At 43.0% G+C, this 18075-nt stretch overlaps 2 protein-coding genes across 2 annotated transcripts; both read left to right on the forward strand.

Moving 5' to 3' along the window:
- The first annotated feature begins 1025 nt into the window (after positions 1 to 1025).
- On the forward strand, positions 1026 to 2147 carry LOC115673900 (protein C2-DOMAIN ABA-RELATED 2-like). The gene is made up of 2 exons (XM_030596161.2): positions 1026 to 1301; positions 1655 to 2147. The coding sequence occupies exons 1-2, from the start codon at positions 1191 to 1193 to the stop codon at positions 2039 to 2041; spliced, it is 498 nt and encodes a 165-aa protein (XP_030452021.1). The 5' UTR covers positions 1026 to 1190; the 3' UTR covers positions 2042 to 2147.
- Positions 2148 to 5630: 3483 nt separating this feature from the next.
- On the forward strand, positions 5631 to 6604 carry LOC115673917 (protein C2-DOMAIN ABA-RELATED 4-like). Its single transcript, XM_030596184.2, has 2 exons — positions 5631 to 5915; positions 6032 to 6604. The coding sequence occupies exons 1-2, from the start codon at positions 5805 to 5807 to the stop codon at positions 6413 to 6415; spliced, it is 495 nt and encodes a 164-aa protein (XP_030452044.1). The 5' UTR covers positions 5631 to 5804; the 3' UTR covers positions 6416 to 6604.
- Positions 6605 to 18075: the final 11471 nt, after the last annotated feature.

Below are 18075 nucleotides of genomic sequence, written 5' to 3' on the forward strand. Positions count from 1 at the left end.
CGACTTTCACGACACGATGGCCGTCGGACTGCTAGCTCTATCCTCCGCTTCGTTGTTGCGAAGCTAGATCTAGCTCCGGGAGGCCTGAGTGGTGGCTGTATTAGCGCAAGGACGGCTCACGAATTGCATTCTTCGATGACTTCTATGCAATTTATAAAGACCTAGCTAAGATTCGTGTAATTCAAGGCCCCCAAAAAAGGTACTTACAAATGTGAGGAATTATGATGGTGGGTTGCACTCATGAATCAAGTTACAAGTTTTCTCCCAAACGAGTTCATTATAGCATAATTCCGATCGGTGCATTGTTGTGACAATTGTTTGGCCAATGCTCAATAGCAAATTAGCTACCGGGGGCCGGCAGCCCAGAACCTTGGCTGTAGGTGCCCGGTCCTCTCCACATAGCTGCTGCACAATGTCTCGTAATGCGTCTCCGACTAATCTCGATGTCCTAGTTTCGATCCAACACTGATTTGACTAGAACTCGAACCATAAACTCAACACTTTAAATTTGATATACCGGGAGCATAAAAAAGTTGGTTCACGAGAAGGGGGTTAAGGCACTGATGAAAGCAAAAAGGCTGGGGGGTTAAGGCATTGGTATATAATACAGCGTTTTGTTTTGCTGCATTGTCTATAATAAAATCAAGTTATCAAAGAAGAAAAATGAAGAGTTTCCCAAAAAAAAAAAAAATGAAGAGTTTCCAATGCAATTTCCTTACCAAAATACGAAAGTGCTTTGCTTTCTGGAACGCATGACCATGTCAGAACAGCCGAGTCGTTCGAAGTGTGTCAGGTACATGCAAAAGAGAATGGATCTCGATCATCCTGCTGACCAGTCAACTCAAACCTAAGGATCGCGGTCAACGTCAACGGCACGTAAAGCCTCCCCAAGGCAGCATTATCCCCAGCGATTCTTTCTCGAACTCTCGCTCGCTCGCTCGTCTTTGCGACTTTCTCGTCAAACGAAGAAAAGAGGAAGGTTCGCATTGGTTCGTAGAAGCGGTCCGCCTAATTTAACACATGGACCGCCCGAGAACCCCTTAGTATATAGATCGACTGTCCAGCTTCGTCGTAATCGTCAGTTGCTTTCTCACAGCCAGAGGAGAGCGCAACCCCATTGTCGCCTTCGCTCCCTACTGTTCAATTGCCCACTGGGGATCGGTTCCTGTAGACTGCATCAGTTTCGCTCGATGGAGCATTTCCTGGGGCTCTTGAGAATCCATGTTCGCAGAGGGGTGAATCTCGCGATCCGAGACGTCCGAAGCAGCGATCCTTACGTCGTCATCAGAATGGGGAAACAGGTCAGCTCGTCCCCGCCGTTTCCCGCTTCTTGTTTTGGTGCACGATGCGTTTCTTGGAACACCCATCTCATTGTTTCGAGGTTTTGTTTGATCTGATCAAGAGTCGAGCATCTGGGGACATGGCATGTATAGCGTACCTGCCCTTTTGTGCGATTTTCAGTAGTCTCTGGTTCTGATCGGTCCATAGTATGTGGTTCTGCGAGTATCATATAGTTTTGATCAATTGAATCAACACCGGGGACCAAAATCAGCTCCAGGGCTTTGCTCTGATCTGGATTTGTCTGATAAAACATATTGTAGGATTCGGTTTTGCTTTCGGCTTGTCTGATCGAAAGTTTCGATGTGTCTCACAGAAACTGAAGACTAAGGTAATCAAGCAGAACACTAACCCGGAGTGGAACGACGAGCTAACTCTCTCGATCACCGACCCGAGCCTCCCCGTGCAAGTGTTGGTGTACGACAAGGACAGGTTCAGCCTAGACGACAAGATGGGGGATGCGGAGTTCCACATCGTGAAGTTCCTGGAAGCCCTGAGAGCACCCACGGACGGAATCCCGAACGGGACCGTGATCGCCAGAGTGCCGCCCAGCCGGGACAACTGCTTGGCCGAAGAGAGCTGCATCGTGTGGAGCAACGGCAAGGCGGTCCAGGAGATGGTCCTCCGGCTCCGCAACGTGGAGCGCGGCGAGGTCGAGCTGCAGCTTCAGTGGATCGATGTTCCTGGTTCTAGGGGCTTGTAGAAGTGGCCAGGTTTTGCTCTATGTTCACATGCTCTTGCTAAATGAACAGAGGATGGACCTTCACTGTAGACTCTGATTATTGAATGAAGTTTCGTTTTTCTGCGAACCCCATTTACTATTGTGTCTGCGGATTTCTTCTCTCCCTTTTACACAGCTAATGTATGCATCATTCTTGTGCTCCTGCCTCGGTCTTGCAGTGACTCTAGCGGGTCATTTCAGCGAGTAACTGAACGGTTCAGGCTCTTCCTTGTTAATCTAAACCGAAGCAAAACACATCGTGAAAAGGGAACGTGAGTGCTGAAAACGAAGAGAAAATGGCAGAGAAGCAAACAGGGGTTTTCTGTACATTTCCCTCGAGGGATCGATCCACCGTGTCAAGTCATGTTTTGCTTTCGATGCGAGATAATTTCGAAACAAGATCCACAAACCGTAATCTCGTGATGAAACTTTAGTGTAGAATTTGAGGCAAATACAAATTCGTCGCAAATTCACCTCTAAGTAGAATAGTATTAGGGATGGGAGTATACGCGGTATCCCGCCTCAAGATGTTTTAGAGACAAATAAAGAGAGCTTATAGAGGCAGATAATTATGTCTAATGTATCTAGCGAAAATTATCAAAAAAGTAGTAAACATATTGCACTTGTGTCAATTTAGTCATAAACATTACAATCTCGCTAATTTAGTCCTAAACTTTTTGGCGACTTGTCAATTTAATCATAGACCTTTTAATTGTGCCAATATAATTTTAATCCTTTTGACGAATTGCTAATTTAGTTTTTCCAGTCAATTTTTGCTGAAAATCGCTGACGTGACGATTTAGTCAGCGTTGGACGTCCTGCGTAGAGCATGATTGGCACTAACATGGATAATTTTTTTAAATTTTTTCTTCTTTTTTTTTTTTTTCGAACCCTCGGTCAATCGGTGAGGCTGGCCCTCACCTATGGTCGACGAGGGTCAGTCAGCGACCTCGCCGGCCTAGGGTTGGAAAAAAAAGAAAAAAGAAAAAAGAAAAGAAGAAAAAACTTGAAAAATTAGAAAATATAAAAAATTGTCCACGTCAACGCTAGCCATCTAGTCATGGCCAGTGCTGACTAGATCGCTATGTCAGTGATTTTTGGCCAATTGTTTGGAAGGACTAAGTTGACAAATCGTAAAAAAGTTAAAGATTGAATTCGCACAATTGAAAGATTTAAGGCTAAATTGGCAGATTATCAAAATGTTTAGGATTAATTTGGCATGATTAAATGGTTTAGGATCGAATTGGCACAAGTACAATATATTTAATACTTTTTTGGTAATTTCCCTAACGTATTTACGTAGTCCACCTCATACTTGGATAACAAGAATGAAGTTTGAAAAACATATTTTAACTTTACAAGCGGAAGGAACTCCGTTAGTTCTTTCTTCTTGGTGCAATTGAGGCGTAAATGTTCTAGAAAACCTTGTTTCCTTAGCGGCATGAATGTAGGTCAAATCGTTTTATTCAACAAGATCAACTAATCATAGCATGATAACCTGTCGGGAACGACTGAATCGCTTACCAAGAAAAGGGACGACGACGGGGATAGAATATAATAGTGTTATGGTTGAATATACTTTTTCCTGGCGCTGGGAGGACTTTTCCTATACCAATTCTAGAAGACTCAAAAGACTTCCCTAATCTCAGACTGTAACAGCAAATACTTTTCTTATGAGTAACTGCAACAGTACATTATTCACAACACATCTCGACATCTAATCTGGACGTTGATCTGCTAGGCTTGCCTGCCCTCCCGCGACTTGATGCACGGGAAAGTCCGGCACGTTTGTCAGCCTTTAGATTTATGCTTGTCAAGGTCGATTGTTAGGTCTCGTGTCTTGTCAGTGATCTGATCGAAAACTTGTCAGCATCGATTGTTAAATCGGAGCACAACAAAGCTGCCTTGATTTTGCTCCCATGAGGGTACACTTGCCCTGCATTTACTCAAATATATTTCCATCTCTCCCTACCAATCGCATCATTGCCGCATGTTTTAACCGTCGTCAACGACTCAAAGGCAACCTTTGCTGTTCCACTGTCCAGTGAGAGGTCTGTCCTGGAGTCATCTATCTTTTAGTGGCCAAGCTACTCTGACTAACCACACAAAATGACATCTATTTAGAAAAGATATTCACTTATTAATCATTTAACATGACCTCTCTCATTGAAAATAAAATTACTAATTTGTATAAACTCTCCCACTTAAAGAATTAACCTTCTTGTGTCATGAATGATATTTTCCCTATTGGAAGTGCGGTTCGATCTATTACTAACCCTTTAGCTAATTTAGAATGAACAGGATGTAATTCAAATTGTTTCATTCTGAATAACCAAACAAAGCCTAGATCCTCTAAGATTAGAATCCATAGTTAGAGGGCTCTATTAAATGGCTTAAATGACAACCGAGTTTGCTCTTCTATTGTGGTCTTGGGCTTCAATTGGTGAGATGCATGTATGAGTTGTGTTATAGAAGTTCCACATTAGAGAATTTGTTTAGTGTAGAGTAGTTAATATATCCAAGTTATCTCATAACTCATTGGCTTACGCTTTTTAGTGAAAGTGGGTATAATTGAATATGTTGACGGGCTTGGACTTGGGATCCTTTTTGCCGATCTCCTCGGGTGAAGGCATCGAGCTTATTAAAGCTATTTCCGGATAGGTGGACGTTGTAGTGTAGCAATGTGGTTTCGAGGTTCCAATGGTAGACTTCATGGTTCAATCTAAAGAAATAGACCATGGATGAAGGTGAGTGTCGGAAAATTGGCGTGGTGTAGGTCAAACTGGATATGTTGACGATTTCTTACTTAAACTCTCTCTTGATGATTTCCTGCTCGCTCCCCCACATTAGTCTTGTTGAGAGGGTTGTAACAATGAAATATTGAATGCACTATGCTGATGCGGAAAAGAGTGCTTTGGGAATGTGGACCCATCAAGTACGCCAAAACCGATCCGGACACCAGGTTCGTTCCGCTAAATCCAATAAATAAATTAAACCCATTTATTAATGACAAGGATTCGGTATGACTTACTAGGGATGCCAATTATATCGGATAGCAGCCAAGTAATTTCTTCCTCCGAGCATCCCAGAGATCAGTCTCCATGCTATGCCGGAATGTTCGACCTTCCAGGGATGGGCAGACTCGGGCAATGCCGTCCCAGAACAAAAGACTTTGGGGCTCAAGGATCGTGGACATGGTCTGGTCACATCGTCCCTCTCACTCTCACCTTTGACCGTCTCGTCAATGTCGGAACACGACCCCTCACACCACCGCTTTTAGCATTACAAGCAGCCAGTTAGGCCCCCGAACGCGCATAGATAGCCCGTAATTGCCTACCTTTGCGTGTAGGTGAACCATCACCATCACAGCTTGTTGAGTTCTTTCCTAATAGACCGAACTTTTCACTGTACAGAAGAAGGAGCCAACTGAAGCAGTTCAAACTGCGCGTAATCATTGTTGAATTGATTACATGGCCGGGTCAAGTTTTCAAAGTCAAACCCAGAATCATCTGACGTGTTAATCCTTCTCTTTGTGCCTCTCGCCTTTCAGTATAAAAAGACCAGACCGGACATTGGGCATTGGCATCATACAACCGAACAAATTCCCAGTTTGCATTCTTTCTCATCCAGAAAACGATATCAGAAGCACGTAGATTTCGCTCCCGTGGCACCGCCTCCTTCTAACTTGGGCAATTTATTTCATTCTCTCTTATTTAAGGACAAGAGCAAATCTGTCTTGTACTAAATGGAACATCTTTTGGGACTTTTGAGAGTTCACGTCCACAGAGGAGTGAACCTCGCGATCCGAGACGTCCGAAGCAGTGATCCTTATGTTGTCATCAGAATGGGCAAACATGTACGTGAATCAGCCCACTCTCCAATTACTGCTTCTCTTAATTTAAGTAGTTTAAAGTCCAATGTTGCTTTCTGCTAAACAGACCCAATTAATTAAATTCTTGATGCTTCTTGCAGAAACTGAAAACTCGGGTGGTCAAGAGGAACCTGAACCCAGAGTGGAACGAGCTGACTCTCTCGATTGCCGACCCGAGCCTCTCCATAAAATTGATGGTATATGACCAGGACAAATTCACACTTGACGACAAGATGGGGGACGCTGATATACACATTGGACCCTTTCTAGATGCGTTGAGGATGAGATTGGATGATGTCCAGAATGGAACCGTGATCACCAGAGTGAAGCCAGGCAGGGACAACTGCTTGGCGGAGGAGAGCTTTATCGTGTGGAGTGATGGCAAAGTGGTGCAGGACATGGTGCTCCGGCTCCGCAATGTGGAGCGTGGTGAGGTCGAGCTCCAACTTCAGTGGATCGATGTTCCTGGTTCCAGGGGCCTGTAGGAGGACTAGGTCTGTCAAATTTGATCATTATGAGTTCAATTCAATGTACAGAGAAAGCTCTGAAGGAGTTCTCAATCATTATTTGATTCTTTTTTAACTTTTCGAGCACGTAAGATGAGACACTTCTGAGTTTCAATGTATCAATCCCAGGTCACTACACCAGTTTGGTAGCGTGTCCGGGTTTATTAATTTCTTTCCATGAATTAACGAAACTAATGAGCTTCTCTTTGGTGGAGCTTTCTCTCTACCCTCCATGTGGGCTGATCTTAATAAGTGACGAAGCCTTTTCAAGTGACAAAGTCGCAGCCCTGTGTAAACAAATCAGCGAAACTATGGTTAAATGTAGACATGGTAATATTGGATGGAGTGGTCACAACTCTGGGAATGCCAACATATCCTACTGAGTAGACTGATGTTAAACCCTGATATCAACATCTACGCCTTTCAGAGCACCATGAGGAAAGACTGAGGCTTCCGCATTTCTATTACTCATGTGGGAAAATAGGTCATCACGTGGGATGCTGCGAAGAGATCGCCTTTGATGAATCTAAAGCAGGGAAGAGAAATGGAAGTCGCTTCCGGCAGTGGTTGAGGGTTGAGATTGCAGATTTAAGCCCGTTTTGGAAAATTTTTAAATCCAAGGAAGCTGTGGTAAATGAGGAAGAAGAGGTTATACCTGAATCCCCCCATTCATACAATGCAAATTGTCCCTTATGGGAGCCCAGAATCCATCTCTGATTGGGAAACAGACATGGGTGGTCAGTGTGCTTTCAGTTATAAGATAAAGCAACCCGCCCCTTCTAGTTGTATAAGAGGAAAACCAGTTCTTTTGCGTGATGAGAACCTGAACCAGTGTTTGGAAGAATCACCAAACCTGAAACATTCTGCAAGCAAAGCCAAGGTTCGGAAAAAATCAAGTCCATATGAACCTCATGGAATGAAGAAGACTCCAAAGGTGTGCTTGGTTGATGAATCTCAACTGATGGAAACTCCAATGGAGTTCACTTTTGGAATATGATAGATAGATTTCTATGTTACAATTGGGAGGAACTCCGCTAGTTCTTTCTCCACGTTGCAATTGGGAGGGAGATGTTCTGGAAAACCATGTTTCCTTAACGGTATGAATGTAGGTCAAATTGTCTTGGTCAACAGGATCAACTTATCACAGCATAATAAAATGTGGGGAATGACATAGTCGCTTACCAAGGAAAAGAAATGATGAGAATATAATAGTGTCTTCAGGTGAAAATACCTTTTCTCGGTGCCGGAAAAGCTTTTTCTTATACAAATTATAGAAACTTCCCTAGTCTCAATTGTGACGGCTTATAATTTTCTTAACCAATTGTAACAAAATACATTCACAACAAATATCGACATCTAATCTGGATGTCGATCTGCCGGGTGAGTCTGCCCTCCTGTGACTTTATGCGGGGAAAACCGACACCTTTGTCAGCCGTTGGATCTAAGCTTGTCAATGTTCACCGTAGGATCTTGTGTCTTGTCAACGGCCCAATCTAAAACTTGCTAGAGTCGATTGTTAGATCGGAGCATGGCAAATTTGCCTTGATTTTGCTCACGTAAGAGGGGAGACTCACCCTACTTGAATAAATTTCCATTTGTCCCTACCAATTGCATCACTGCCGCGCATTTGCCAGTGTATTCAACGGCGACCCTATGCCACTCCAGTACCCAGTGCTAGGGCCAATGAGGGGACTATCTTCGAGTTGTCTCTCTTTGGATGGCGAAGCTCTCACCGCCATCGAACTCGTTGCCTTTGATAGACGTCGTTGTTGTTGATGATTCAATTGTTGAAGGATGGCACTGTTCAAGTCGGCCCATATCTATTTATATGGAACATATGACAGATATAAGGTCTTTTGCGGGATTTGGCCTACTTGGATTATAACCAATCTAAAAGAAATGATTTGAATAACCACACAAAATGACAACTATTTGGGATAGATATTTGGAATAAGTGCACTGAAAGTCCTAAAACTTGTTACGAAAATGAATTGAGTCCTAAAACTTTTAGAAAGTGTAATTAAGTACTAAAACTTATCATGGAAGTGCAATTGAGCCTTAAAGTTTATCACGAAAGAGTAATTGAGTCTCAAAACTTTCAAAAAGTGCCAGTCCTAAAACTTGTCAAATTGATCAAATCAAGTCATTCTGTTGATTGCACTTTTTGAAAGTTTTAGAACTCGATTGCACTTTCGTGACAAGTTTTAAAACTTGATTGTACTTTTTGAAAGTTTTGAGACTCGACTGCACTTTCGTGACAAATTTTAGAACTTGATTGCACTTTTTGAAAATTTTAGAATTTAATTGCATTTTTGTGACATGTTTTAAGACTTCCAATGCACTTATCCATAGATATTCACTTATAAATCACTTAACATGGCCTCTCTTATCAATGTACGATTATGTAGGATTTTTGGACTATTCAAACTCCCTCACTTAAAAGATTAATGTCGTCATGTCACCTAACCATACTCTCTATATTTGATATTTGGTTTGATCTATTCCTATCCCCTCTACGGGATTAAACTAGTGGAAGTGCCATAACTTTCGTACGGAACTCACTTAAGTGCCATAACTTTTTTTTCGCTCACTTAAGTGCATATCGGAGTAAAATCGATTATTTGAGTGTCATTTTCTACAAATCGTCTTACGTGGATTTTTTCATTTCTACGTGGAAATTTTAAAAAATAAAAGGATGAATATATTGCCACGTCATGTAACATAAAAGAAAAGAAAGAAAAAGAAAAACTTAGGGAGAGAGAGAGGGGCTACCATGGCCGCTCAAGCTCTAAGCTTCGGGCGGCCATGGCCGCTGGAGTTTCAAGCCACGATGGCCGCCGCGAGCGAAATAGAGATGGGGATGCCAAAAGTCGGAGGTCAGAGGGAATGATTTCTCGCCAACAAACAACCGATCAAGTGGTCCCCCGTTTTCTGCTACTGGGCAAAGGTGTTTTGCCATGAGCTTGAAGCTCGATCAGCCATGGTAGCCAAGAGTTGAAGTTGATTGAGCTTCAAGCTTGAGAGAAAGAATGGAGGGAAGGCTCTCTGCATCTCTCGACCTCCCATTTCCGCACCTCAATCACCACCCCATTCCATCCAAATTCACGAGCCTCTTCACTCACTTCAACACCCTCATTTTGCCTCCACTGTAACATCCTCAATTTCAGTCCCTGAGAAATGGCTATGGTTTAAGTTTGGTGGTTTTCCAATCGAAGCAAATTTTACTCTTGTTCTGGAAAATCCAGATTCGGATCCTCTGTACCCCTTCGTTTTGTTATTTTTGTGGAGACTTTTGTGATCCGAATTTTCAAACATTTCCTTCTTAAAAGTTTCTCCAAACATCTTGAAGTTTTACATACTTTAATTTCAGAATTTTTGGACTTGATATGAGTGGTACGATAGCCTAATTTCGGACCGTGTAAAACTGCCCATAATGGGTATTTCTGTGATGTTCACACTTTCTCGATTTTCTAAAAACTTTTCTGGGCCGAATTCGAACAAAATTTCTTCACAAAAGTTGTTGAGAACTTCTTTCTCTATAACATACATAAATTTGGGAATTTTTGGAGATGATTTGGATTCTAGAAAGAGCTTACTTTCAAAAGCAAAGATTCTGTTTCAGCGAACTATTTTTAGTCGGGAAAATTACCAATTCAGTCTTCAACCTATTGCATTTGTGCCAATTCAGTCCTCAACCTTTCAATTTGGCCAATTTAGTCCTAAACCTTTTGCAAACCAGCCAATTCAGTCCTTTTGGCCGGTCGGCGCTGACGTGGCCGCCGGCCGGCTGACGTGACGCCGGCCGGCACCACGTGGCAATATTTTAATGTTTTTTTTATTATTTTCGATTTTTTTTCTTTTCCTTCTCCTCCCTGGCCTGTCCGGCCAGGGGGGAGGCTCACCGGTGAGGGCTTAGCTCCGGCGAGGCGAGCTGGGCCCTCGCTGCCACTGGGCGAGGGCGGAGCTCGCCCAGCCAAGGCGAGCTCCGCCTCGCCGGAGCTAGGCGAGCTTGCCTAGCGGCGGCGAGGCGGAGCTCGCTCGCCATGGCGAGCTTCGCCCCGCCCAGATCTGGCGAGGCGGAGCTCGCCCAACTTCGGCGAGGCGGAGCTCGCCCAGCCAAGGCGAGCTCCGCCCCGCCCAGATCTGGCGAGGCGGAGCTCGCCCAGCCATGGCGAGCTTCGCCCCGCCCAGATCTGGCGAGGCGGAGCTCGCCCAGCCATGGCGAGCTTCGCCTCGCCAAATCTGGGTGAGGGCGGAGCTCGCCCATCCATGGCGAGCCGGGCCCTCGCCGCTCGCCCGGCTCGCCATGGCCGGGCGAGCTCCGCCTCGCCCGGCCTCCGGCGAGGCGGAGCTCGCCTTGGCCGGGCGAGCTCCGCCTCGCCCGGCGGCGGCGAGGGCCCGGCTCGCCTCGCCGGAGCCGGGCCTCGCCGGCGAGCCGCCCCGACAGACAGGCCGGGGGAGAACGAAAAGAAAAAAAAAAGAAAAAGAAAAAAATTCGAAAATAATAATAAAAATATTAAAATATTGCCACGTGGACGCCGGCCGGCGCCACGTCAGCCGGCCGGCGGCTACGTCAGCGCCGGCCGGCCAAAAGGACTGAATTGACTGGTTTGCAAAAGGTTTAGGACTGAATAGGCCAAATTGAAAGGTTGAGGACTGAATTGGCACAAATGCAATAGGTTGAGGACTGAATTGGTAATTTTCCCATTTTTAGTCTGTCTTTGAGCTATTAAAAGTTGTGTTTACAAAAAGATTCAGATTTTGTGTTCTTCATGGAAAATGTTTGTTAAGGTATTTTTTTTATAACATATCCAAATTTGATAATTTTTTGAGTCCATTTACTATGTTTTCAAGTCCGATTTCATGAACAGTGCAAAACTGCCGGTTTTGTCATATGTCACAGATTCATCAATTTCTATATGAGAATGTTGGAATCTCAACATGATGTCTTTTGGTGATTTAATGTGCTCATCCTGAGCTTTCAAATGAGCTATGCTAAACTTTGATTGGAGGTCACACGAAAGGGGAAACTGAGAGGGAACCGAGAGACAAGAAAGAGGGTTCTAGAAAGCAAAACTTGGTGAGCAAGTTGATCAAAGTTTGGTGAGCAAGTTGGTCAAATCTTGGTGAACAAGTTGATCAAAGCTTGGTGAGCAAGTGGTCAAAACTTGGGGAACAAGTTGGCTTGCCTATAAATAGGCTTAGTCCCCCCCCCTTAGTTACCACACACACACACTTCCTCTTCCTCTCTCATCTCTCATTCTCACGCCTCTCTCTCATCTCTCACCCTTACGCCAAACACTTCTCTCTTTCTCTCTCTCTCTCTCTCTCGCCATTTGCCGCCGCCGACCGCCGTAGACGTTTTCTTGTGATTATAGGTGATTATAGGTGAGTGAATTCCCTAACACTTGGATAGGGAGATGTGTTACATGGTTGGAACGCGTCATGTAAGTGGATTCCCTAATCTCGGGATAGGAAGTTATGATGCGTTGTTGACTTGAGTTCTGACCCGAGCCTTTGTTGAGACTTGCGTGTTGTTGTTTGTTTCGATGTTGCACGCATTGCTTGTTACCATGCTTGATGTTCTCATCCATGCTTGTTGATTTATAATAGGATATGACGTGGTGTTACGAGTTTGGCTCAAGTAGTGACCGTATCTGTGATGCTCGATGTTTGCATGAATGCTTCTTGTTTTGCTTCATAATCGTAAGTCAAAGCACATACGAGTCACAAAACAGGGTGTCGTATGGTCTCATACTCATGTTGTGGCATCACGGGACGAGTTCGGCTTGATGCGGATTTACATTGGGATGTGTAGATCCAGGCCAAGTTTGGCTCCGAGTCGGCGCTTGGCATGGCGGATTGAACCACGTGCCCTCGACCGCGACCCGCATGTTAGGCGAATGTTCTAGAGATCATGATTATACAAGCACGGCACGCCTTTGGGCTTGATTGCATGGACTAATGAAATCAAGATAATAAACCGGCTTGTGTGACCCATAATGTGTGATCACTAAATAAAAGAAGAAGACCGTCATCACATAGCATTAGCAGCGATGCCTTGGTAAACTAGCGCCAGGATGCCCTAGTTGAGCTAGGATGCCTGGGTTAAGCCCAGATGCCTCGGTAAACTAGTGCCGGGATGCCCTGGTTGAGCTAGGATGCCTTGGTTGAGCCCGGATGCCTCGGGTGAGTTAGCCCCGAGATGTCTCGGTTGAGCCGGGATGTCTCGGTTGAGCCGGGATGCCTAGCATGAAGCTGGATGCCTCGATTGAGTCGGGATGCCTTGGTTGAGCCAGGATGATGATAAATGAATTTTATATGTATGTCGGTATGTGTGTTTATTGACAAGCCGAAGGATTCTAGAGGATGCTTCACGTATAAATTTTCTTGTACATTTTTATGTGACCGGATAAATGTGAGCTTCCATGTAAACATAGCAAGGGCAAGGACAAAGCCTTTGCTATTGATTTGCCATCGACATAAGGCGGGGAAAATATTTATATGCGATAGTACAACGGCGAGGCATCATCCTGCACGAGTATTAGTGAATTTACTCATTGAGTCTCCCCGACTCATCTCCCGTTGTTTTCCTTTTTAGGTCCGTAAGATTGAGGATGACATAGAGGAGCTAGGATTAACCTCATCCTTCGCTTGTGATATGATTTGTACATAGGAGCGGCCCGTGGAAAAACGGCTTGTAAAATATGTTTAAGTAAAATGGCAATAACGTGTCTTGCCTGTTATGCTTTCCCTGGTTTTCGAGGGTAAGATAAGGATGTTATATATTAATACAATGTTTGCTCATGATGCTTGTCATAACCCCGTTGTTTGGTCTGATTGTGATTGTCCCGAATTAATTGCTTCCGTTTGTGCTTAGTCAAAGATAATAACGAATGGGACGTCGCACTAATAACCCCTAGGTGGGGGCGTTACATCCACCCTCGAGACTAGGGGTGTCAACAGTTCGATTTGGTTCGGATTTTCTGAAAACCCAAACCAAACTGAATCGTTAGGGTGAGCAGCTGAACCAAACCGAATAGTGATCCGAACCGAATATGATCCGAACTGAAAATCCGATTTGGTTCGGTTTTGTTTTTCGATTTTTATTTTTATTTTTTTTTAACCTTTATCCTCCATAGCTCAGACTCAATTGACAGAGAAGAAACGACCAATTAGCAAATCACAAAACTTCTCTAGACCACCTGCCGCCCCGCCAACGGAGCCCCTCTCTCTTGGCCGCCCACACCACAGTACATGAAAACTCGATACCACCACAGTATTACCTCTCAGCCGCCCACTGCGTAGGACCTCGGCTTGTTGTCGTTGGTGGAGTCATCCAGATCCGGAGGCTCTATGGGCTAAACATACGATGGGAACAATCTCTACTTCAAATTGGTCAACCTTACCCGCAACTTCCTGCACAAACTCGTCTCCCTTCTCGCTCTCGGTGCCCTGAGAACTCACCTTGCTTTGAGCTTCACATCTTCCACCACGGAAACGTGATCGACGCCCTTACCTGGCTTGCTCTTGGTATCGCGAACGTCGTTGCAGCCATGGCCACTGACACGGGCTTGGCGACGATGAAGGAGAAAAGGACAGCGAGAACGGCCGTTGCGAATAGTTCGTGAACCCACTCCACGATCGGGAACACAGCAGAAGAACAGATGGTTCTCAGGCGAAGAGATGAAGCGATAAGGACTGAAACGCTGGTCATGGGGCTGCGTGTGGGCCTGTGGGGACCACTCCAAATCTCTCTCGGATAATAAGCGTCTTTCTCTCTCTTTCCTATTAAACCGAACTTATTTCGGTTCGATCCGAACCGAACCGAAATAAACTAAACCGAAAAAAAAGAATGGTTATTTACCAAAAACCGAACTGAAAATCGAATCGAACCGAAATGCATGAAATTTTCGGTTCGGTTTTTCGATTCAGTTCTAACACCCTTACTCGAGACCTCCAAGACTGCAGCACATCCCGCTGCCGGCTTCAATTTCTCCTCTATAACCCTCTCTCTCGAAAACCCTAATTTCCCTCCTAATTACTCAAAATTGATCAAACCCACCTCAAGAAACAACTTCAAAGTGTAGTCCCTCATGAAGAACCTCTCCATCTTCGAGTGAGCCCCAATCGGCGCTGCTAGAAGGTAGGATCGCCGGCGCGTTCACTTACGTGTGCTTGCGCCCGCTCGACACCATCAAGACCAAGCTCCAGACAAAGGGCGCCTCAGAACTGTACAAGAACACGTTTGATAAGTATGATAACTGGAGCGAGGAGGAATTACTGGGAGTCTTGAGCGGTGAGGCGTACGGCGGAGCCCTCGCCGGATTTGGGATCGGCTAGCCAAAATCCCTAGATGCTACAGTACCCCCAACCATGGAGAAGATGAAGTTCTTCACCGTGCCCATCTGCAAATTAGATTGGCCAAATAAAAAAAATGATAAAAAGCATAATTAAATTAAATAAATTTTCAAAAATTGTCCATGTCGGATTTCCGGCGAAGCAAATCGCTAATGGCGCTCAAGTGATCAATTTTTCAAATTTGTAGCACTTAAGTGAGCGAAAAAAAGTTATGACACTTAAGTGAGCGCCGTACGAAAGTTATGACACTTCTGCTGTTCTTATCACCCCCTCTACTATCCTAGAATCCTGCTAAGAGCAACACATTCTTCAACTCGTTTCACTCTAGCAATCACTCCTATCTTTATCGGATGCCGATGGGCTTATAAGCCTAGCCATCCACAAATCACAAATCTACTGAAGGTCGTCCTGCTCTGATACCATTCATAATGACCCGATCCCCTCTCGCGATGGCCAAGACCCGAAAATAAATACAATAAATAATCTAACAAAATGGTGACCATTTAAGGGTAAGTGTTATCTTATCTATTTACTCAACCGGGCCTTTGTCTCCCATTTGAAGTTGAATTTCTAAAAGTTGCACTCACTTTCTTGTAATTTACCATGAAATAACTATAGCGCTTATTTCATATATTTTGTAGATGAAAAAAAGAGATGGAAGAATGGGTAATTATTTCCAAACTTAAATATAGTTTGCCAGGTTGTATAATTAGTGGAGAGCGTAATCGTTTTAACTTATTCAGGTTAGGGGTTTAGGCTTAGGCCATATGTGTTTATTGAGAATGAAAAGAGTGGAACGGGAATTTAACCTTTCTCCTATTAATTATGGTGTTTAGTAACTTGGAATAAAAAGCAATGGAAATGTATATGAGGAATGAAAAAGACTTAATTACCATATTTATTACGGCAAAAGGACACTATAAGTGCCATAAGTTGTGTACGGCGCTCACTTTAGTGCCAAAAGTTTTCGCCGGCTCACTTAAGTGCCAAATCGGAGGAAAAACGATCACTTAAGTGCCAAAAGTTTTTTTTGGATCACTTAAGTGCTAAAATTTTTGAAAAACGATCACTTAAGTGTTAAAAATTTTGAAAAATGATCATTTAAGTGCTAAATTTTTTGAAAAACGATAACTTAAGTGCCAATCTCCGGCGAGCCATGTTAGCTTCCGAAATTAATAAAAAAAATGCCACGTTGGATTTCCGGCTAAAAATTGTGTACGGCATCGGAGTTGACACTTAAGTGATCGTTTTTCAAAAATTTTAGCACTTAAGAGATCGTTTTTCAAAAATTTTAGCACTAAAGTGATCCAAAAAAAACTTATGGCACCAAAGTGAGCACCGTACACAACTTATGGCACTTATAGTGTTCTTTTGCCTATTTATTACCATGGGGAGAGGTGGGAATAAATAAGACTCAATATGTATGACTTAAGAAAAAAGGAAATTTCACAAATGAAGGAATATTTATGATAAGAAAACAATTTAATCAAGAAATATGACCTAATATTTTCTAATTCCTAATGGCCTAATTCCCTAAAACATCTCCAACTTTAGGTTCGGTCCGAATTCTATCTCAAACTTTTTTTTTGTCTCATAAAAAATCACAAGTTTTTACTTCAAACCTAAATCTGCCCTAAGTTGGTCACTGCCTTTGTGGTTTTGCCGCATTTGTAAGAATATGTTCGTCGATACAAGTAGAATTTTGAGCTATGTGGTTGGGAATCAACTTCGCAAAACAACTTGGTTTTCATAAGATCATTATTAAGGTTGACTCTAGAGCTATCACTGATCATGTTTGGCTAGAGCTTATCATTGATAATTCTGGCCCTACTTTACTTAAATATATTAGAAGACTATTGGGCTCTCACTTTGAGTTAACATTGCAACATAACTTTTGGGAAGGAAATTGCTGTGCTAATCGGCTTGCTAATCTTGAAATTGATAAACGTTTGATACTAGTTTCTTTTCATTACCTTCTACGGAGTTACTTCATGTTTTATTAGGTGATAAAATAGAGATAGTAGATTTACGACGCGGAATTTTTGTATTTTACTTTAACCCTTTTTCATATAAAAAAAATATGCCCTAAGTTAATTTTCTAGCCAAATGTTGTCAATTTTGTCCAACGTGTCATTTTTGTCGTCATCTTTTTCCATGTCAGCTTGAGTTGACGTTTTATTTCTTTTCTATTTTTTCATTCTTCTTCTTTCTTTCACTTTCCACCATGGACAACTAGACCTCCATCATGAACACAGTGGAAGCCAAGGGCCACCACATGCCACAAAAGCTCACATGCGCGTTGCCACTATTGAGAAAATCTCATAATAGATTTTGAAGTTGACAAAACTATCCACGTGTCTTGTAAGTCTGATAAATGCTTTGAAGTATTTTGATTCGGGAAGTTATTCTTGGAAGAGAAGCATATGGAAATCTTAATCTTGTTCAGATTGTGAAATTACTTAAAGTAAAAGAGGTTCGTACTTTATACTGTAGATGAAGAACTTCACACTTTATATTGGAGATGAAAAACTTCAGACTTAGAGAACTACTTATGTTCCCATCCTGAACAAGTTCAGATTGTAACAAAATTTCAGAACATAAGTCCAGAACGTAATAAAGTATAGAATGTGACACAAATTCAGATTGAATATAACGGCTAGTGATCTGGTTCGGATTTCACACTTAGAAAGATTTGATTGATTCAATCTTGAAGATTGTCTTGCAACGGTTTAATATACAAAACATCTTAAATGATTACCAAATCAATCTCGAGACAAGTTATTTTCCAAACAGAGAAGCTCTACTTATAGAAACCATGACTTTGGTTATATGAGCGATCAGAATTAGCGGATATTCAGATTTTGTTCATTAGTGGCTACTTAATCTTCTTCATACAAATTTGTCCAATGTGAAGATTGGAAGATAATCCTCTAGAGACTTTCCAACGGCTATATTGGAAGTGGAGGAGAATAAAAGAAGACCAAGGTGCCGAGGAGCAAAAGTAAGATACAAAGTCCATAATCTATAATTCCAAAGTCTTTTCAATCTTTGATCTATATACTCGTCTTTCATAAGCTGTAAAGTGTAATCAATTGAAAGGTGTAGACAATGTCATAAGTGTGTACTTAGGTGTGAAATAGTGTGATCTATCGGCTTGGGTATAAGCAACACCAGCTTTGGGTAGAAGCACTTGGGGATAAACGACACAACTTAACTGTGATCTCTCATTGATCATCTAGTGAAATTCAGCCAGTAGGTTATCAACGTGGGTGAGTGGA

Source organism: Syzygium oleosum, unplaced genomic scaffold (assembly GCF_021117445.2).
Source record: "Syzygium oleosum isolate NSW1041296 unplaced genomic scaffold, Sole_v2.1 Sole_v2.19, whole genome shotgun sequence".
Lineage (NCBI taxonomy): Eukaryota > Viridiplantae > Streptophyta > Magnoliopsida > Myrtales > Myrtaceae > Syzygium > Syzygium oleosum.